Source organism: Scyliorhinus canicula, chromosome 9 (assembly GCF_902713615.1).
Source record: "Scyliorhinus canicula chromosome 9, sScyCan1.1, whole genome shotgun sequence".
Classification (NCBI taxonomy): domain Eukaryota; kingdom Metazoa; phylum Chordata; class Chondrichthyes; order Carcharhiniformes; family Scyliorhinidae; genus Scyliorhinus; species Scyliorhinus canicula.
The window spans coordinates 13,785,293-13,808,366 of record NC_052154.1 but is presented as its reverse complement, the minus strand read 5'-3'; the positions used below and the strand labels follow the sequence as shown (position 1 = coordinate 13,808,366).

The window sequence follows — 23,074 nt, the reverse complement described above, 5'->3', positions numbered from 1 at the left end:
ACATTACAGCGCAATACAGGCCCTTCAGCCCTCGATGTTGCGCCGACCTGTGAAACCACTCTAAAGTCCATCTACACTATTCCCTTATCATCCATATGCCTAGCCAATGACCATTTGACATGGGGGAAATGTTTAGATAGATGGCCAAAAGCGTACTCAAGGGGTGGGTTTTAATGAGCCCCTTTGTGGAAGAGACAGAGAGAGAAATGCCAAGGAGTTTAAGGAATTAATTTCAGAGTTTAGGCCCTCAGCAGACGCTGGGCATGGTTACCAAAACTGAACCATATGGACTGGAAAGGACTTGACTTCAATTTCTGGCCTGTGCCGAGTTAGCACAGCTTTGCCGGTACAATTCACCTCAACACCCTGGAAGGGTGTAGGTAGATATTGATCAACACTCCTTCTGGTCCTGGTCATTAACCAATGAGCTTCTCTGGAAAGTGTTTGCGTCTAGAATTTGAGCAAGGACAGGATCAGATCTGGCTGTGACGCTTTCTACCATTGACCGGGCTCTTGATACTCATCACACAAGAATAGTCACTTGCGTGAGATACTGGGGGGTGGGTTACTGGCAATTGGATCCAACATGAGGCTAGAGGGTGCGAATGAGTTGTCTTATCTGCATTAAAAAAATAAAAGTTCAAGCTATGTTGGATGAGCTACTATCGTCAAAAGATAAAGGCAAGTAAATAAAATAATTAAAACAAAGGCTTGGAAAGCGGGGAGTTGACAGTCAAAACGTCATGCAACCAGTCTTTTCAACCAATGTTCACTCACTTTAGCTAATCTCCTGTTCCATACTCAGTGTCCATGCGTCTATCTGTTAGCCATTTTGTTAATCTCTGTGCCTCTTCCGCTAATGAATACCTACCCTCACTAATCTCTCCTTTTGTGTCCTTTCATCTGTCCACTGGTTTCTATCTGAAGTTATTTTCTGCCTATTCATGGTAGTATTGTGATGACATGTGGCAGAAGTAAACTGACAACAAAGCATTGGAATCCCGTGGATGTCACAAGGACACTAAAATGCCACACTCTGCTGTTGCATTCATGGAGAATGGACCCACCAAAGATTTTTCTTAGTACTTGTGCCGGACTCGTGATGTTTCCGTGAAGGTATTTGCAACAGCGATTATCAAAATAAGCTTGTACTACTGCGTCAGTCAACATCCCAAACTGTCTTCTCATGTGGTTGGAGCATAATTAGAGTCAGAGAGAAGAATGGAAAGTCTAATGTGTTTGCAGATTGTGATTTGAAAGATATGCCTCTTTGTAAGTTTCCTTTTGAACACAATCATAAAACTATTGTAACTTTTGCCTTTGCATTCCGTTGGCCTCTTTGGTTTATATTTTTCCCTGTTGACAATTATTTTTAGCAAAAAAAACAAGAGATGAGTGTAACGTGATGTTCCCCACTTTGAATTCAGTTGGCAAAATGTACTCCTGCGTAACTCCGCTCTGAGAAGACTGAGTTCCCATGATTTAATCGATGAACACTGTTCACAGTGTAGTACTGCATCATGCAGACCTGAAAGATTCCAAGTTGGGGCTCCCTGCCTACCTGCAGCCAACATAACTCACATACATAAAGTAGAAGGGTCCAGTATATACAGATTAATGTGGGGCTAAGTACAGGACCACCCATACGGTAATGTAAGAAGGCACATAATCTAGACCAAAGAACAAAGAAAGAACAAAGGAAAGTACAGCACGGAACAGGCCCTTCGGCCCTCCAAGCCTGTGCCGACCATGCTGCCAATCTAAACTAAAATCCTCTACACTTCCTGGGTCAGTATCCCTCTATTCCCATCCTATTCATGTATTTGTCAAGATGCCCCTTAAATGTCACTATTGTCCCTGCTTCCACCACCTTCTCCGGCAGCGAGTTCCAGGCACCCACTACCCTCTGTGTAAAAGACTTGCCTCGTACATCTCCTTTAAACCTTGCCCCTCACACCTTAAACCTATGCCCCCTAGTAATTGACCCCTCTACCAGTGTGGGTCAGTGTGGTGTTGGCCAGAGACATGATAAGATTTAGGATGGAGATAGCTCCTTAGCTGTACCACTTTCAATTTAGGCGTCTACAGTTGCAAGTAGTTCATCAAGACTTGCTGTTAACATACAGAAAACGACAACGGTCTCTTTAACAGGCACGTTCGATAACCAGCACTATCCCGACATGGTGACTGCTCCAGGATCAAGAAGCCTCATCCTCACAGAAGTGCTAAAGGATTAAGAAAAAGGACATCTTCAGCAGATTCTGAATTGAAAGTAGCTCTCAACTCTATGACTCTGGAACCACTGAGGTATGGCAGCAAACAGATCTTTGAGCTAATGCACGTCATCCGTAACCAGTCATTCTCTCCTCTAAGCAGGGATCCTGGCATAGCCCTGGATCTGCTCCAGATAGCGGAAGATGGAAAGACTACCACTGTCATTAGCCATCCGGAACATCATTTTTCTGTGTGCTCAAACACTGAAGAGTATTCAGACATGGATTTCACCTTCGATCTCTCTTCTCTCTTTGCAGAGCAGGTTTGTCCATTATCATTCCAAGTCCTGAAATGTCCCCACTGGCCAGACCAACACACTGCCCAAGAGATTAGCATGGCATCTTCTGTGGTAGCAGTCTGAGATGCCTCTACCTCTGACAGCGCTGACGGTACAGCTGGTCAACACACCAGGCTATTCCATACACTGCAACGTCTCACCAGCATACCATGACCACATGGGATGCTGTAGCCGAGTAGCAGCCGATCACCATCAACAAGAAAAAGCAGAGCATACTGCTCAACCTTCCTCTTGCCACAGGAACACTCTTCCTGTGCCAAGGACAGAAATACCATTTTCACCCTTCATGCAAGAAATGGCCCAAAAGAACAGCACACATGCATCAATGTGATAGTCAGAACGACCAGGTTTGGCTCAATGTAAAGCAATGGAAGAAAGATTGAAACCACCCCCCTCTGTCAGTCCAATCTCCAAACCAACAACAAGAATCAGAACCAATAATAATCGCTTATTGTCACAAGTAGGCTTCAATGAAGTTACTGTGAAAAGCCCCTCGTCGCCACATTCCGGCGCCTGTTCGGGGAGGCTGGTACAGGAATTGAACCCGCGCTTCTGGCATTGTTCTGCATTGCAAGCCAGCTATTGAGCCCACTGTGCTAAACCAGCCCCGAGAGTCTGCCTCTCTCCTGACAGAATGACAAACGAGATGTGGAAGAGTTATCAGGCCACTTGAGCTTCTAACTTTAAGTCCAAAGATGTGCGGGTTAGGTGGATTGGCCATGCTAAATTGCCTGTAGTGTCCTAAAAAGTAAGGTTGGGGGGGGTTGTTGGGTTGCGGGTATAGGGTGGATACGTGGGTTTGAGTAGGGTGATCATTGCTCGGCACAACATCGAGGGCCGAAGGGCCTGTTCTGTGCTGTACTGTTCTATGTTCTATGTTCTATGTACTCGAAGAGTGGAGGTGGGTTATTGAGAATATTGTTGAATCTAATACTGTAATAGCAATGATGTTGGAATCACATTAAGGCTGTAACAATAAGGTAAATGCATGAGACTTATAACAATGTAAGACTTGAAGTCAACTAATGTAATTCTACATCCATGTAGGGAGGTGTAGTGTTAGGGTCTAGTGCATACAGAGGTAATGTGGGACTGAGTACAATACCACTCACACAGTGATGTAAGAAGGCACATGACTGAGACCTGGGACTGAAACCCCCACAGTGAAAAGGTGGTTGGTTCAGCTTCTCGTTATGAATGAAGCACTGGGGGGAGGGCAGGGCACTGTATCTGGAATCAACACTTTAAGAAGAGTACAAAATAATTGGGTAGGAACTCAAATTGGGCCTTAATTCTTTGTCCAACTGATCATTCAGGTTTTAGACGAGCTAACTTCATCTTCTTCATTCCTAGCTGAGTCTCCCTTCATTCCCTGTTATAACCCACACGAGATCTACTGGGAAGGACCAATTAGCCTCCCCATGCCAGGGAGTGGGATAGCTTGATCGTGGGATAGCTTGATCTTGGTTTTGGGCAATGCTCGGCACAACATCGAGGGCCGAAGGGCCTGTTCTGTGCTGTACTGTTCTATGTTCTATGCGTCTCGTGCAATACGAGCTTCCCCGCTGAGGGGCAGGCCCCATCGGCGGAGTAAATGGACTCTAACGTAAAAGCCGGCCCAGATGGGAGCTAGGCAAGAATAGTCCCAGTTGGCACCTGGAGTGTACTGAGTACATAATTTACTTTGTAATTTACTTTGTAATAAAATAAGTTTCTTTATGCTTTTCGTTTTGGATTCCCCTGTGGTTGCTAAACTCCCGATAGAATCGGAATTGTCCCCTGTCTGCATGGGTCTCACCCCCACTACCCAAAGATGTGCAGGGTAGGTGCATTGGCCACACAAAGTTGCCCCTTAATTAGGAAAAAAAATTAAAACAAGAATTGTCCCGTACAAAAGCTTAAAAGTAGCGACCTCTCTATGCTTCTTTCGCCCCACATTCTCTCCCCCCCCCCCCCCCAACCCCCACTCTATAATTGACACTAATTAGTGTACGACCGACATGGCATCAATTAAACACTGTTCAGGGAACCGTTCTGCAAATATGTCAGCAAATCGTGGAAAATAGGCAACTACACTGAAGAACTGAAATGCATTTAATAGATTAAGGCATCAAAAGTATTTCATGGGCATTGTCTTCACAAAACAAGTTGGTAAACCTTGGTGTCTGAGAGAGAAAATAACAATGCGCAAGAATGAGGAACGGCGAAGCGGTTTACAGTGCGGCAAGCACACCATTGTAAGCCTCAGAGGGTTACCTATTAGTTACAAGAATCTATACCAAGCTGGAGCTGACCCAAGTTGGGCTACGTTGTCTCGTACCAATTCATCTCTGAGCCAGCAGAGAGAGCTCTGCTGCAGTGGCTGCCTGATATCGACATCTTAACTGTCACTCATTTTGAGGGACAGGCCTTCGAGTTGCCCTTTTGACACTCAGTCATTCTCCTGGCATCAGTTTTCCCTCAACCTTTAAGCAGCGCTAGTGCATCGAGCCTCCCTGAACCCTGACCTTATTTCACGACCAGGCACAGCTGCGTAAGTACGGCTCTGGTCTGGGACTTTATTGGACACATGCAGTCTGTGCAAAACAGTCATGAATATATGCTGGATAGCCAAAGGCAGAACATTAGAATTGTATACATAGGATTTACAGCAAAAACAGGCCATTCAGCCCAACTGGTGTACTCCACTGTTTATGCTCTACATGTACCTCTTCTAGCCCTATAACTAACTTCATAAGCATATCCTTTTATTCCTTTCTTCCTCTTGTTCTTAGTACTTCTGTATGATCATAGGTGTTGTTTAGCACAGGGCTAAATGGCTGGCTTTGAAAGCAGACCAAGGCAGGCCAGCAGCACGGTTCGATTCCCATACCGAAAGGCCGACGATAGTCGGGGGGTGCGTAAAGACTCCGGGATTCCCCCGAACTCGCCGCGAATCGTGGCCACCGGCGGGAGCTCTTCTTGCTGCGGCCGCCCTGCTCGCCCACACCACTGGAAGTCACCGTACGTCTTCTTAACAACCCTATCCGCCTCTTTCCCATACCAGCCTCCTACAACAGGTGCCGGAATGTGGCGACTAGGGGCTTTTCACAGTAACTTCATTTGAAGCCTACTTGTGACAATAAGCAATTTTCATTTAATCAATGCTGGAAACAGTGCTATCGACAGAATTTCAATATTTGTGCAATTGTGCAGGTTTAAAATGTCTCTATTATGTCCACTTGCACTGTGAAAATTATATACAACATATGTCCTACAAGACCTTTTTCCCCAAACCATAGGTTACATGTAAAGAGTGATTTATTCTGCAAAACATTAGAATTGAAGTATTGGTGGTTACAGGCTTGTCTCCGCAGTTGATGTTAGTGAGAACAATTTGATGTGAAGGGTTGAGGGTTTTACACAAAAGGTATCACTCACTTAGGTGTGATTTTCTTTCTGTACTACATTGTTACTGATGCCTTAAACAAATCACATGATAATGCTGATAACGAGTTTCCATAAACCAGTCTCAATAATAATAATAATAATAGCTTGTTGTCACAAGTAGGCTTCAATGAAGTTATTGTGAAAAGCCCCTAGTCGCCACATTCCGTCGCCTGTTCGGGGAGGCAGGTACGGGAATTGAAGCCGCGCTGCTGGTATTATTCTGCATTACAAGTCACCTGTTTAGCCCACAGTGCTAAACCAGCCCCAGGTCATTGGTTCACAGGTCTATGTGGAAGTGTGGACTTTGTTCTCCGAAGATTCCTTATGGAAGCTTGCTTGTCCACCAGGAGGACAGATCAGAGAATCTAGTGTGGAGATCAACATGCCAGGTTCATAATCTTCCTTCTGACCATGCCATTAATTTTATAATATACATTGAAATGTGACAGACTAAAAGATACTTCCAATAAAATGACTACGACTTCTACTTTTTAATGACATACATGAAGCCGTTTGCACATTCTCTAGAGCTCAGCATTAGTGGATGAGTACACCACCCAGAATGTAGGACTTAGATTCCTATAGCTGGTCTCCAACCTGAGCTCATGACCATGGATTGGACAACTGAGGAAGGTGGGTGGTGGAGACAGCGTGGTACCATTTTGCCTGAAGTAGGGACTGGGAAAGGTCTTAGGAACAAGTGAAAGACTGTTTGTCCTTTCGGTTGGCAAATTTATGCTCGGTATGACAGAAAAGTGTTTTGAAAAATTAGAAATATTCTTCAGATTATTTTCAGTTATTCTAGGCTATGCACTGTCCTAGTTGCTCAATTGATTCAGCCTTCCGTCTAATCATTTGTTTCCCTTTCCCCAAGTGACTCCGTAGCAAATTGCACAGCGAATGGTCGAATTGAACCTTCCAGACCTGGGAACTCCGCCATTCCACCTTTTGTCAGGTGTTGAGATAGTGGATTTTGGTTGGACAGATAGTACAGGGGCTATGATTGCCATCAGTGTCCTCAGGCATTTTCCAGAGAGTGAAATAATCAGACAGGATTCTAGTTACAGATAGCTACTCAGTTGCCACTGCTGGAAAGTGTGCATGTGTAGAAGACAGATAAAGGCAGAAGCTGGTGCAACTGTAATAGCCCCATAGCTAAATAACTTTCTGACAACTCACTTGTTAGACTGACACATGAGGATTAGCTATTTGGGCAAAGTACCAGAGGACAGCCAGTGCCCATCAAATCTTCCATCAACAACAACAATTTTAGGTAAAGCCAATGTCTTACAAATGAAGATTCTTCCCCCCTATTGTTCTTTTTATTCTAAGCACATTATACCTATATGCTTTGTTTTGGGAATTATCTTTGAAGTGCCTGTTGAGAACCATGAATCATATTTAATTTGTTACAATGGCCGGAATGGGTATTCACCCCCAGTTTTTGTATTATGTCTGTCATTTGTAAAGCGCACCTCTGGAATGGTTACATACCCATTGGATGGAAGTCGAGCACTTTACCTCACACCTGATTCTAATCTCAAATATTTAGGAACACATTCATTTTGGCGTTTAGTCATGTAGGTCCGTCAGGGTCCTATTTTCATATTCTATGAGTAATCCACCCTTCTTCAATGCCAAGACCACCTATTTCCACCATCCCCCCCCCCCCCCCCCCCCCCCCCCCCCCCCCCCGACCTCCACCCGTGACATCATCTATCTCCACCCATGCCTCAGCTCAAGTTCTGCTGAAAATGTTATCCATGCCTTTGTTACCTCTATTCTGGACTTTTCCTCGTCTTGGAATTTGATTGTCTTCGATAAGAAGTGAAAAAGACTCCCAGAACAAGTCAAATGAGCCAAAGCCTTTAATTTTTGACAAAGAAATCACCGTCATATCTCAGTATTTAAAGGCTTTCCATCCTTCTAGTTCCTCAGCCCCATAAATCTCTCCTGTCTTATTTTATTCAACCTGGTGCTTCCAGGAAGCTCAAGAAACCCTGTACCAAAAGTTAAAGGCAGAATCTCAGGTTAAAAAATGCACTTAATTGCCTTTTAACATATGGAAATGATAGGCCGTTTGCCCCATGGGTGTTTCTTGTGCGCCAATGAACACAGTTGAGTTAAACTTGGAAGCTGGCTTTTAACCTGCTGCATGAACTGACACACACCTATCCTGGCAGGTCCAACTCCCCTATTGAGTCGAATGGCCTTTCTGTGCATACATTTAAATGATTTTAACTTTACATCATAACTTGCCAACTCTACAATATCATGGCCCCAACTAAAGTCACATTGGTTTTCTGTTGCTATCCTGCTGTGTATTGCCTGAGGTTGATTTATTTTTTCATTCTCATTATATACATATTTTCCTTTTTGTCTGTTGTAGTTACTGCTGTATAATTCAAAAAATGCTCAATTGTAGGTTTTCTGGTGGGGGGGCGGGGGATATGCTTCTCACGTTGTGCCTGAAAATCAAGTTCAAAGCATTTTTATTTACAGCTTGAGCAAAAGATAACTTTTATATCTTAATGATTTTGTCCGCAAATATATTTGAATGCTTTTATAGGGAATTCCCACAATTAACCTGGTGCATTTCAACATTAAATAATTTTTAATTTAGGTGGGACCAGATGTGGCTTTACACATCAAAAACATGGCACGATAGAAATGTGTGGAAATGGGGAGAACATTAATTCCATAAGCTGTAATAATGTAATTAATAGTCTGATCTTGCTAACAAAGGTGACCAATAAAATATAATTCACAATTTTAATGACCTGAGGAGGTTTTTTCCCTTGAAAAAAAATCAGTGGAAATAAATTAGCACCTTCACTGCCTTACCTTGCAGGAGCAGTGAGCAAATGGATTCTTAGCACTTGTAGGTGGAAATGATTAAAAGGAAGTCATACAGAGCTACAAATGAATAATCAAAATGATTATATATTATGCCTAAAGTGAAAAAGATACTATTTCACCCTTACTAATATTGTTCTTTTCGCTTTGGTAGTGATTAAATAGTATGGTGCTCTTACATATTAGTAATTAGACGTTAATATCTGATGGCTGTATTTGTATGAAGTTGCAGTGTGGGTTTCACCTGAGGTCAATCCACTGAAAGTCCCTTTTCACCTTTGAGAGTGCCTAAAGCTCACAAAACTCGTTCTGCAAAACAGCATCCTTTCTTGCAACATGTTTTCAAATCTACTTTTCTTATGGTGCTTTCTCGTGTGAGAGTTCCGCTGGCCAAGGCGAGGCTGCTTAGGCGGTTGACTGGAATACTTTCTACTTTTGGGCTTCCTGTGATAACAGCGAATGCTACCAGGTCACAGTTGAAAGCAGTGGAAAGCTTCCGAGACACAATTTTCCTCTACCCATCTTCGGAACAATGCTCTCTATCGCAGCCGTGTGAAATATTCCACTTTCCACATTAGCCATTTGGCTTTCTTGAATTAAATTGCCGCAATCTATCCATTACTGCCAAATCAGTAGGCTATTTTGTGCTATGGTCCCAAGTTAATAGGAAGTGGATTATTTGATGCAGGACGTTGGTGGGAATTAAATCATCATCAATGTACTTTTGTTGAAAAGAAAGACTTGTATTTATTTAGCACCTTTCATGATCTCAGAATATCGTAAAGTGCTTTGCAACCCATTAGTACTTTTGACTTGTAGTTTCTGTTGTAATATTAGAAACACAGTAGCCAATTTATGCACACCAAACTCCTGCAAACAGCAACCTGGTAATTATAAAAAAATTTACTTTTGTGATGTCAATTAAAGGACATATTTTGGTCTGGACAGTGGGGAGAACTCTCCGATTCTTCTTCAAAATAGTGCCATTGGATCTTTTACAATCATCTGAGAGGGAAAATGGAGTCTTGATTTAGCATCTCCTTCAAAAAGGTCAGCGTGTCTGACCGTGCCGTACTCCCCTCGTACGGTACGGGAATGTCAACCTAGTTTTTTTTTGTTCAAGTTTCTTAAGTGGACTTGAACTGACTGCCTTCAGACGCAATGGTGGGAATACTACCATGGCTGTTGCATTGACGAGTGCGATTTAGAGTTTGTTAATCTTCCAGCAGGAATACAGAGATGAGAGGTACAAATAGATAACATTTCTAAATTCGGAAGTGAAGCCTTCATCAATAGAAAACATTGTTCAAAGAGAAGGCCTAGATCTGTGTGCATCTGTATTCCCATTCGTATCTCCTGTACTGACTATTTTCACAGCTCTGGAGTCAGACTTTGACGCCTGTATACATCAGTACGCTTAACTGATGAACAGAATGTGAGTTCTCTACATTTGAGAGGGTGCAAAGAAAGGGCCATAGTAACAAATCTAGTGCAGTGAGGATAGGCTATAAGGAACATCACAGAAGTTCAGTCTGAAACATAAAGGTTAAGATGAACCTCATTGAGGTGTATAGATATTATTATCTAGGACAAGTAAGGTAAATCCAGGATATTGCTTGCAAGTAAATAATGTTAAAACGTGTTTCATTCCAGATAGCCAGGTGGTGCAGGATAGAACTGGAGCCTAATCTTTACACACTTATAAGTTTTTATTTACAAGCATTACAAACATGCACCTCCAAACTGCTAATAGTCATACTTCCACCCTGCATCTATATATAAATGATCACAAGTGAACACCCAGATAATGCCCATGGCCTGAATGCAATTAAACTCCTAATTAATATACAATTAACAGAAAGGATGTAAGATATCAAAGTTAAATTTATCATATTTGAGGCAGGCCTTAGAAAGAGCTTTCTGAATCATGATAATAAAGGTTCTGATGAATCCTCCAAAGCCGTGTAATAGGGACAAAGATATGAGGATATTCTAAACAAATACTAAGCTGGCAGAGTTACAGTTAGATTGGCCTTTTCTCATCCTGGATTATTTTTATGATGGTATGGTTGCTTTCTTCTGATTCTGGCACTTTGGTGGTATGTTGGTTGAGTGAGTCACAGCTGTATTTCCTATATGCAAAACAAAGAGGGGAGGGAGTTTCTGTAAAATCATTCATAGCGGATGCTGGTAAAAGCCTCGCCTGGCTTTCTAATGGGAAGTCTCGAGGAGAGGTAATAAACCTTGAAGAAGGCTGATGGTTAAATGCTTGAAAAACTGTTAACTTCTTACCGCAGTGACGGGGGAAAGTCACTGGAGGAAGTTACTAAGATTCAAAGAGGGCTGAGGCAAAAACACCCCTGCTTCACTTGAAATGCTTGAGGTTGGAATGAGTGCTTGATGTTATGTGAACGCTGTCAGAATCAAAGAAGCTGCTTTAAGGATTTGTTCCTAAAACACTGCGCTTGATAACGCCCGCCCACGATGTTTTATTAGTACACAGAATCTTGCGGGCATAGTTACAGGAATCCAGCCTTTAGCGTGAACTTTACGGATGTAGGAGTCCAAGAATATAAATGAGAAACAAATAATCTGATCATCCTCCTCGCCCCAACATAAATCTATTTTCTGGATCTGCTTTCCTGATAGGCCATTTTATCATCCTTTCTGTTGTCTTCTCTGTTTCGCTGAAAGCACTGACTCATGCTGGGGTACGGTTTCAAGGTACATTGCCAAAGTAGCTCTTCCTCATGCACTAACACAGACAGCTCGTGTTAGCAGAATGTTTGATCCTGGAACTCTTCTCGGCTGAGCCAATCCTCTGCTCATCCAATATATGCCCTCGCACATATAGTATCACCGTGTTATATTACCCGATTAGTGAACTAGAGGTCTGGGCCTGTAATTCAGAGAACATGAGTTTAAATCCACCCCGGTAGCATGAGTGTTTGAATTCATTTTGTGTTACAATTCTGATAAAAGTAACAATTGAGCTGCCAGTTGGTGTAAAGCTCCAACTGGTTCACTGCTATCCATTGTGTGATGAAACCAGCCATTCTTACCAAACCTGGTCTGTACAGGACACTAAACTGCCCTTTAAAGCAATCTGGCACACCGCTCCAGTGCATTAACTGGGTAGTAAAAGCTAGACTTCCTAATGGTGGCCACATCCTGAGAATTAATTTAAAAAGTAGACATTCATATGTCCAATGGAAGACAATGGGAAATAATGGGTAGTTAAACTCATAATAGGTTTTACCCGTCCATAACCCAAGGACATTATTGTCAATTACAGATGTCCTCCTGTCCCCAAGGCCCATCTCCCGCACTCTCGTTACTCCATGGCAATTTCCCGGCTTTCACCTCTTCAATTTCATTCACAATTTTCAATCTCACTGTTGACATCTGAATAATCTCGATTCTCATCAGAAGAAAACTCAGCTTCCTTTTCTACCCCTATCTTTATCGGTCGACCATCCTTGTTGCCCCCCCCCACATAACTTTATAAAATAGGAGCACAAAAATATCTTTGGAATGTTTGCACTCCTGTGCTCGGCAATCAGTTATTCACAGGATTCATCTATTCATACGATAAATATTTTGCTGTGTTCTGCTATAGAAAAATATATATTTTTAGCACCTTCCATTGTTATCTGAAATCGATCACACAATCTGATGAGATAAGCTGGAACTATTTCTTCTTGTCTGCTTTATTAAGCAGCTCGGCACACTTGCACGCAGTCTTTGCTACAGAATTTGAGTGGAAAGAGTGACATTTCTATATGGTAGTTGTGGGAAATTCAGCATCGTATATTCCAGTCTTATGCCTTTACATGGAGTCACTGCACTGAACATTGACACCAGCCCCATGACTCATTTATAAAAGACCCTTAAACACGCTGGTGACTTCAAAATTTTATCTCTGCCAGAATGGGAGGGGAAGAAGAACTTGTGTAGTACTTTTCTCTATCTTAGGATGTTCCAAATGCTTTACAGCCAATTATATATGTTTGAAGTGTAGCTACTGTTTTAAGACACAAGACTGTTGATTTCCACCCAGCAAGGATCACAAACAGCAATGAGCTAATGAGCAGGCAATAGGCCAGCATTTGATGGAACATGGAATCTCATGGTACACTCACTTAGTTGGACTTTATCTTATGCCCTTCAGCTCAATCCTTCTTGCCTTGGAAGTTGCAAGAAGTACAATCTGATAATGTTGCTCCCAAGAGCATGAGGGCATCTCAACCATAGTGAACCAGGGGACCAACTGTTTATCTGTTTGAGATTAAAGGATTGAGAAATAAACAAAGGAAGGACTGCAATGAAAAATGAATTAGATTGTGTGAATTGAATGTCAAATCAGGTACAGACAACAAAATGAAGAGAGGGAAAGAAAGACGAGAAAAAGGAACAGAAATGAAAATAAGGGAAAAATATGGCATTTTTTAAATCTCTAACAACAAGTCACTGCCTGAAGAGATGAGACTCTTAACTTTTAATTGTTCACTTTCTGAGCCAGAGAGGTTGATTGCCAGTGATTATCAGTAATAACATTGTTAAAACAGTATATAGACAATTAATTACTACATAAATTTTCTGTGATATGTTTATCGGGCAATTAATGTAGAAGTGCAGCAACTTTGTGAAATACATGCAAGATACTTTTCTCACAATTATAATATGAAGCAATGCAATCCATCTGGCAACTTGTGGTGAATTGTATTTCATGGAGTATCTCTTCCAATTTGTACATTAATAATAGCATGTGTTGTTTCGCTACTTTGATTTGTTTCAGCAGATTGCAGCCTAATCTGTTTTTGTGGTTAATAAGGTTGGTGAGCTGAAGGCACAGGTAGCCACCCGGGTATACAACATTCAGATGATAAAGGAGGGAAAGAAAAGACGAGGGGTATCAATATTGATTAAGGGGAGGCAGGTAGGTAAGTGAGGGGATAAGATGGAAGATAATTACGTGAGGGAACAGTGTGGCAGATGAGTGGGTGTGGATGTATGGAAGAAGGTAACAATGTGACGGGTAGGGTTGCACGTATGTGTATGCTGGGATGGAGTGGTAGATAAGAGGGTGAGGTAGTTTGGGGTTATTTGGGTGGTCTGGGGTGGTTCTGGGGTCAGGGGTGGTTAGGAGGGAGGCAGGTGGTCTAGAGGGTACTCGAGTTAAGGGTGTTATTCAGGTCAGGGTTTAGTCGGGGTGTTGGAAGCCTAGGGTGGGTTAGAGGTATAGTCAGGTGGTTGAGGGTAGTCAGGTCAGAGGGGTAATCATCAGTTTGGGATAGTCGAGAGGTAGTCAGCGGGCCAATGAGGTACTGGGGTGGCAATTAAATAAAGACCAACAACTGCAAACACATCAGTTTAATCTCCGTGATGGAAAACTTCAAGAAACAATCATCTGGAACAAAATTCCCCTCACTTGAACAAAATTCAGGAAAGCCAGCGTGGACCAATTCAAGAAAATTATGTTTAACTAATTTGATTAAATTTTTGGATGAGGGAAGTATATAGTGGGGGTCCCCAGGGGTCGGTTTTAGGAGCTCTTCTTGATCCATATTCAAGGCATAGACTTGGGTGTTCAGGGTACAATTTAAAATTGTGCAAATGACACAAAACTTGGAAGTAATATGAAATGTGGGGAGGATAATGTGAGGCTTCAAGAGAACATGGACAGGTTGAAGAATGGGCAAGCACGTGACAGACGAAATTTAATTCAGACAAACGTGAAGCGATTGACCCATTTTGGTGGGAAGGATATGACAAGGCAAAATAAAATGGAGGACACAATTCTAAAGGGGTGCAGGAGCTGAGACACTGAGACTATCTCTGTGCAAATCACTGACGGTGACAGGGCAGGTCGAGAAGGCGATTAATAAGATCCCCTAGATCCTGGCTTTATAAAAGTACAAAGGATAGAAGCAAGAAGGTGATGGTGAATCTTTCTAGAACACTGGCTTGGCTTCAACTGGAGGTGTTCAATTTTGGACACCGCAGTTTAGGAAGGCTGTGAAGGCACTGGAGGGGGTGCATTAAAACATTTAGGAGAATGGTTCCAGACAAGAAGGAATAGCAAGAATAAATTGGAGGAGCTGGGCTTATTCTCCTTAGAGATGAGGGTGTTGTGAAGAGATTTTCTTCAAAACCATGAGGGATCTGGAATAAGTAGCGCTACACTGGAGCATCCGCCTGAATTGACTGCTGATGGAAGACTTGAACACATCAGCAGAGTCGGGGGGGAGGGGGGGGGGGGGGGGGGGGGGGGGGGGAGTGCCTCAATCTCAACAAACCCAACTCAACCTCATAAAGAAGTCATGTACGAGCAATAAGGAATTTCTCCCGCCTGGGATAAATTGGCTGCACCGTTGTCCCCATGGATGCACCCTCCTGAAATAACGCAGATTTCTTTATAAGTTCTGTACTGTAGTCACCACTGAAAGCAGCGTAGAAAGCAGAGTTTCTATGCAACACAAAAAAAAATGTGATATGATGGCATGCATGCAAATTGCAATCTTCGGGGGGGGGGGGGGGTGACTTTATATTTTAATACTAAATGCGTAGCGATTAGCTACTTGAGTTACAATGCTTTAGAGAAAGCAATTGTGAAAACGATTCTCAGTGGCTTTTAACAAGGCACAAACGACCAGGTCGTGCGCTTGAGCTGCAGAAGTGTCTGATCATCTTCCATCACTGGGGTGTGCAGCGTCCAAGAAGTGGCGAAGGAGAGTCCTAGAGGACTCGAGACGTTAGCCCTGTTCCTCCCTCCACAGACGCTGCCCGAGCCATTGACCTTTCCCAGTGCATTTTCTTCTACATTTCCATTGCGGGACGAACTTTTTTGTTCTCAATTGAATTTGCTCACTCGATGGGAATCACAATTTACCGAGATAAAATAATCGTTGAGGGCTAATTTGGTCTCGCGTTGAATCAGACTTACTCTGAAATTGAGTCACTGGGGAACCGTGTGGAGGAGATGTGATGTGGCAACTGGTGAGAGGCAATTTCGAGATGCCGGCCAGATAACCTAAACTTAGTCACCGACAAGTCCTGGCCAGACCCATGAGTGTAGCATGCAGCACCAGACTGGCCGGTGGAGAGGATGTATTCTATTTATAATATATGTAAACTGTGCTTGGAAATAAAGCGTTGTAATTGTAGCAGATGATGTTGCAAGTGTAACATCTGATAAAAGCGCAGACATATTAGGATTTTAGGACTTTTCATGAGCTGATTCTGACCTGTGATCTTTGCAGAATTGGACATATTGAAGATGAGACATTTGCAGTGTGGGGGTTGGATTAATTGGATTTTCCCCACTCCCCCCACACAAAGAACTAGCAATCCCCCCACCCCCGGGCTATGATTCTAAGATGCTGATCTACCTGCCCTGCCCAGTCATCACCTGGATTTTCTTTCATGTTTCCAACATTTACCGATCCTGTCTATCAGTCCTAAAATATGTTGCGCTGCTCCGATCGATGTAACTCTTTCTAATTGCGCCTTGCTAATATCACAGCAGCGAATTGGTTATCATTTCCGTTGGCCTTCCTCCGCATCAGTCACAAACGAAAGCCTTCAAATAACCGATTGATTTCTAAAAACTTTGCTTTCTATCCGCAGATAACGAGAGAGATGGAGAGGGATGGTCGCTGCTGAAGCTGCCCAAGAGGGGAACCATCATTGTTCACACTCCTCGACGGATGGTTGGAGAAGGTAGGGCAAAGTCACTGAACTCTGGTCCTCTCGCAGCTGTCCGCCACCCCCCAGTACCATGGGAACTGACTGCAATCGAAGGACTTGCCAATAAAACGGCTGGGAGTCCAAACAGCTCCCTTCCCTGAAAAGCAAAATGCAAGTTCACAAATCGCTTACCTGTGCAAAAGAGGAGCCACTTGGAAGGGTTCATTACAATTTGGACGACATCCCAGCAGAGCTGATGTTGCTCAATGCTTCCCACAATGGCCCACCCTCAGTCTCAGGAGGGTATCTCACTCAATAATCTGCTTTTGGTAATATCAGCTGCTCCTCGTGATAGGTTATTGCGCAAACGTTAGGTCCCTTTATTAATGTATTTCTGGTGACATTGGTAAGCGGCCGGCCGAGGCGAGGGATGCCAAGGCTGCTCAATGGAAAGGGGAGGGTGTGGGGTGGTGGCTGGGGTATGAAATAGGCCGACCATGGTATTTGAAATTCAAATCGTCATTCTGGGCAAGATGGCAAAGTGATGTTCACTGACTCCCGAGAATGGGGAAGCAACAAAACTGCAAACTATTTAAAAGGGTGGGGGGGGGGGGGGGGGGGGATAATGTCTAAAATTCTCACTGAAATCTGTATCGTTATTATCCTGCATATTCCCTGCGGCGAATCTGGAAAGCACAATTTCTGGGGCAGCACAGTACTTGTCTGATTTTCTCTTGGTATAGCAAAACTAGAATTTGGATATTGGTCCTGTTCGGAGTGTGTCATCTATTCATTTCTCCAGAATTCGGGAGTGCTGGGATAATATTAAGGGCTTTAGTTCATTTTTCCCTGCTCTACATACCAGCCTGCAGCCTAACTAGGTCAGGATGAAAAAAAAACCCACCTCATCTATCTGAATGCAGAATGCGGTGTTGTGCCACCCCTCCCATCCTGTAAGCGGGTTAACACATCTAACGGTGCCATATTCCACAATCCTGCTGGCTGCTGACCAGGATTCGCTTTGCATCAGTGGGAAGTGCCTCCCTTTGGAAAGAGGGGTTCTGACAGACGGCGCACTTTGCGACAGTTTTGGAATAAAGAGCCCAGTGACCCTGTCCAGGGACCAGGAATATCGGAATTATAAACCCCACCCCACTCTAAATCGCTGCTCCATTTCTTCCAGCAACACTTGGGGAAAATAAATGGACATTACAGCGATGGAAAGGTCACTTTCCTGTCTTTGGCAGGAAGCTCAACTTAAAGACTTCGCTTTGAGCTGGGTGAGAGCTTGAGTTTGATGTGGGCATCGTGGCATTAATGGTCTCGGCTGGATTCAGAGAAACCCTCCAGTGTACAAGGAGGTCATTCGGCCCATCGAATCTGACCGACCCTCTGAAAGTGCATGCTACCGCGGCTCAATCTCCCTAACCCCATAACCACACATAATCTGCACTTCCCTGGACACTAAGGGGCAATTTTGAATGACCAATCCACCAAACCTGCACACCTTTGGACTGTGGGAGGAAACCGGAGCACCCGGAGGAAACCCACGCAGACATGGGGAGAATGTTCAGACTCCACATTCTTATGATTGTCCCTTGTGGAACTCTCCCTGTGTGGATACCAGTTTGGGAATCCATAGCTCTGGTGAAGCCGAATAGGATTATTAAAAGCCACTTCATGGGCAGTCTGAAGAATGCCCAACTTGTGGACATATTTCAGGCGAGTCATAGAGCGGGTTTTAGCGCAATCTCAAGCGAACTATCATTTGCTTGTTGCCGGTGCAGACTTGTACCTGGAATATGTTTAGTAGCGCGCTGTTCCCATTGTGCATCTTTAATCACAAGCAAGAATTCAATTCGCCCTTTGAAGTGTAACCTTCAGTGATGTGGCGGATCGGTCCTCAGCTGTCAGATAGAAGTCGCTTGCTAACGCCTAGAATGGCTTTGAGTTTCTCTGATGTGATTATTTTGTGGTAACTCCATCTCATCCACCTGACACCACCACCATATCTGTTCTGGACAAGCGGAAAGATTTTTCCTTCATTTCGCAGTCAGTACAACCTTCCTCTAACCCCTTTATTGGCTTGGCTACCGTCTTGGCCGTGTTGGCCTCCAGGACTTGGCCCAGGAACAGGCGCAGCTTCCATTGATTTAGCCTTGAACTAGGGGGGAAACCCTGCCAGAGCGCTTCACACAGGGGTTAGTGCTGGGCTGGTGAATACCCCGCCAAAGGCTGGGATTGTAGGAGGCGAGATCAAACGCTTCGACAAAATGTTAATAAAGGATTGAAAGAGTAACATGGAGACCTTTAGAGGGGGAATTCCAGAATCTGGGACACGGATACAAATGGTGGGACAAAAGGGATGAGTTGAAAGAACATAAGAACATAAGAACTAGGAGCAGGAGTAGGCCATCTGGCCCCTCGAGCCTGCTCCACCATTCAAAGAGATCATGGCTGATCTTTTGTGGACTCAACTCCACTTTCCGGCCTGAACACCATAACCCTTAATCCCTTTATTCTTCAATAAACGATCTATCTTTACCTTAAAAACATTTAATGAAGGAGTCTCAACTGCTTCACTGGGCAAGGAATTCCATAGATTCACAACCCTTTGGGTGAAGAAGTTCCTCCTAAACTCAGTCCTAAATCTACTTCTCCTTATTTTGAGGCTATGCCCCCTAGTTCTGCTTTCACCTGCCAGTGGAAACAACCTGCCCGCATCTATCCTATCTATTCCCTTCATAATTTTATATGTTTCTATAAGATCCCCCCCTCATCCTTCTAAATTCCAACGAGTACAGTCCCAGTCTACTCAACCTCTCCTCGTAATCCAACCCCTTCAGCTCCAGGATTAACCTTGTGAATCTCCTCTGCACACCCTCCAGCGCCAGCACGTCCTTTCTCAAGTAAGGAGACCAAAACTGAACACAATACTCCAGGTGTTGCCTCACTAACACTAACACCAAAGAAGAGGCGAGAGTCCGAGGTACAGATAGTTCAAGCGGTGGGAGGAAGGCGAGCTGTAGCAATGTGAGAGAGAAACAGGAGGGCGAAGGAGTCTCAACTGCTTCACTGGGCAAGGAATTCCATAGGTGATGGAGAGACTTAAATTCAGAAAATGCCCATTTAAAATCCAAGGCTGATCAGCTGGGACCAGGCGAGTGAAATGAACTGAAAATCACTTATTGTCACAAGTAGGCTTCAAATGAAGTTACTGTGAAAAGCCCCTATTCACCACATTCTGGCGCCTGGTACAGGAATTGAACCGTGCTGCTGGCCTGCCTTGGTCTGCTTTAAAAGCCAGCGATTTAGCCCTGTGCTAAACCAGCCACTAAGTGAGTGGCAATCTGTGCAGGGTGGCTAAGATTCAGCATAGACACAATTAACCGAATGTCTCCATGAATGATCTGTGCGAGGTGGCAGAGATTCCAATGAGCTGAGGTTTATAGAGGGCGGAGATTGTTTGGTCTGGGGTGACATGAGGGTTTCAGTGGCAGGTGGGCTGGGTAGAGACAGAATCATGTGTTGGGGGAGGGGGGGGGGGTGAAAATTTGTCATTGTGATAGCGAAGTTATGATGGCAGAAACTCTACACGGAGTGGAACACCAGTAGAGGGTAGAGAATCTGTGATTGGGGTTGGATCTGTGATTGGAATTGAATCTGTGATTCCCGGTTGAATCTGTGATTGGAGTTGAATCTGTGATTTTGGGTTGAATATGTGATTCTGGGTTAAATCTGTGATTCTGGACTGAATCTGTGATTGGAGATGAATCAGTGATTGGAAATGAATATGTGATTCTGGGTTAAATCTGTGATTCCAGGTTGAATTTGGGATTAGATTTGACTCTGAGATTTGAGTTGAATCTGTGATTGGAGCTGAATCTGTGATTGAAGTTGAATCTGTGATTGGAGTTGAATCTGTGATCGGAGCTGAATCTGTGATAGGAGCTGAACCTGTGATTGGAGCTGAATCTGTGATTGGAGTTGAATTTGTGATTGGAGCTGAATCTGTGATTGGAGCTGAATCTGTGATTGGAGTTGAATCTGCTATTGCAGTTGAAACTGTGATTCTGGTTAGCACTGCTGCCTCACGGTGTTGAGATCCCAGGTTTGATCCCAACCCTGGGTCGCTGTCCATGTGGAGTTTGCACATTATCCCCCTGTCTGCCTGGGTCTCACCCCGACAACCCAAAGATGTGCAGTCTAGGAGGATTGGCCACACTAAATTGACCCCTAACTGGAAAAACTTTTAGAAAGAAAAAACAACTGACTCTGAGTTGAATCTGTGATTGCGATTGAATCTGTGATTCTGGATTGTATCTGTGATTGGAGCTGAACCTGTGATTGATACTTGCAAAATTATTCATGCTTGAAAAATGTACTGGAATTCTTCGAGTATGCAATTGGTAGAGTTGATGAGGGGGAGCCAGATGTGGTTTATTTGGACTTTCAGGCAGCTTTCGACAAAGTCCCACAGAAGAGATCAGCGTGTAAAATCTAAGTGCATGGGATTAGGTGTAGTGTATTGAGATGGATAGACAATGAGTTGGCAGACAGGGAACAAAGATTAGGAATTAACGGGCCTTTTTCCAAATGGCAGGAAGTGACTATTGGAGTACCGCAGGGATTGTTGCTGGGACCGCAGGTATTCACAATATAAATTAATGATTTGGATAAGGGAATAAAATATAATATCTCCAAATTGCAGATGACAGAAAGTTGGGTGAGCTTTGTGGAGGGTGCAGAGATCCTTCAGTGTGATTTGGACAAGTTGAGTGAATGGGAAAATGAATGGCAGATACGGTAAATTCGGATAAATGCGAGGTTATCCACTTTGGCAGCAAAAATGGGAATGTTGACTATTATCTGAATGGCCATAAATAAGGAGAGGGGAATGTGCAATGAAACCTGGGTATCCTCATACACCAGTCACTGAAGGTAAGCATACAAGTTCAACAGGCGGTAAAGAAGACAAGTGGTATGTTGGCCTTCATAGCGAGAGGATTTGCATAGAGGAGCAAAGAACTGGACTCGCCACAATGATAGAGTCGCAATGGACATGACTGTGTGCTGTCTCGCCAGCCGGAGTGCAGACTGGATGAGTAAAGAGCGAATTGAAAAGCCAGGACGTCCAATCCGGGCAGCCAACCAGTCATGTCTGATGTGTTGCTGCATTATTGCGGAATCCTTAACTCAGACTCCATTAATCGAAGACATTATGGCGTTAGGTGTAAAAGTTAACCAAAGGAGCTCAACTGCGAATTACAATTATCAGCGGAAATTATGTTATGATTTTAAAAAATATATTAATTTACGGGATATGGGCGTCCCTGGTGAGGCCAGCATTTATTGTCCATCCCTGGTCGCTCTTCAGAACGTGGAGAAATTGGTACTCAGATATTCAAGATTGGACGAGTAAAGCTCAATGGTATAAAGGGTAAATCAGACACAGGGGTTACAAAATGGATTAAGAGGATTACCTGTTAAATTAATGTTAATGTATTCATACATGGTCAATGGCACTAATGATTATTCACAGGGTTAATTGCTGTAACTGGAGATACCCGGTGTTCTCACTGAATGAGAAATGAAATCGGACACCAATTCATTATGTAATTCACGGGGATATTGATACTTCGCCTTGAGGTAAAACTATCAAATGTCTTTGAAGTATGAATTTGGATAGATTATGGCCGGCGGATCCGTCCCGCCCGCAAAATGTGATGATAATTGAATGCATCATGGGGTGGTATTTCTAACAATCAATAGTCGGAGGTTTAGCCTTTCAAAACTCCAAGTAAAGGTCGATGGTCCTAGCGAGCATTAAATAATTAGTCCCACATTTTTAGAACATGTCTTCCTGGTTTGGTTTGACATTGCATTGTGCGTCAGTGGGACGTCTCCAAACCAAGCATCACAAGGGGTTTAAGTTTTGACACAGTTTGGACCGTGAACTGTTAAGTCAGTAATGAACATTTCACAGGTCCATTCAAACGACGGACTCATGTTATGATGAAAGGGGCAGATTGCCTGACAAACCACATTTACTAAACCAAAGGAACATTCAACACACGAAGTTTTTGTTTTGCGTTTTCAGCGACATTTGCTTCCACAGAATATAAAAACTGTCGTTAAAAGATTCTTTAAAAATATCACAATGTAACAACAGTAATGCTCTCTTTCAGGCAGTTAAATCAGCTTTGGTGCGGTGATGGAGGAGGGAATTCGTTGGTTCCACGAAGGGACACGCTTAATGTGGTGTGATATGTTTGCACTCCACAGTCTATGTATGAGAAAAGGCATCGTTACTCTGTGAGTAAGGTGAAAATAGTTTATTAGCTCTTTGAACTGAATGGGGAGCGTAGCTACCGAATCAGAAAGCCCAAGGCAATCTGTTAAAATCAATCTCAGTGTGCGCTTCCATTTAAGTTCAAGTCTTGGAATCAAAAGGAGGGATGGGGATGTGAGATGGCTATCTTGTCCTGAGCAGCGAGGCATTTTGCCGTCGCAATTTATCTCGTTTTT

General features: G+C 43.5%; 1 protein-coding gene and 1 long non-coding RNA gene across 8 annotated transcripts in view; one reads left to right on the top strand and one right to left on the bottom strand.

The window, feature by feature from the left end:
- mafa (v-maf avian musculoaponeurotic fibrosarcoma oncogene homolog a (paralog a)) overlaps positions 1-23,074 on the bottom strand; it is a 393,941-nt gene that overhangs the window by 350,943 nt on the left and 19,924 nt on the right. Inside the window, exon 2 of one of the 5 annotated variants that reach the window (XM_038806256.1) lies at positions 10,663-11,756. The exons of the other annotated variants lie outside the window; for them this stretch is intronic. Coding sequence (XP_038662184.1) covers positions 11,735-11,756 — 22 coding nt within the window. The 3' untranslated portion in view covers positions 10,663-11,734. Of the gene's footprint in view, positions 1-10,662; positions 11,757-23,074 lie in introns of those variants that run through there. 5 annotated transcript variants of the gene reach the window in all.
- The window catches only part of LOC119971102, a 139,421-nt gene that overhangs the window by 101,007 nt on the left and 15,340 nt on the right, over positions 1-23,074 (top strand). Inside the window, exons 1-3 of one of the 3 annotated variants that reach the window (XR_005461739.1) lie at positions 1,048-1,116; positions 16,487-16,579; positions 22,735-22,861. This is a non-coding gene — a long non-coding RNA (uncharacterized LOC119971102). Of the gene's footprint in view, positions 1-1,047; positions 1,117-2,269; positions 2,308-16,486; positions 16,580-22,734; positions 22,862-23,074 lie in introns of those variants that run through there. The other 2 variants (XR_005461740.1, XR_005461741.1) reach the window with 2 other exon arrangements.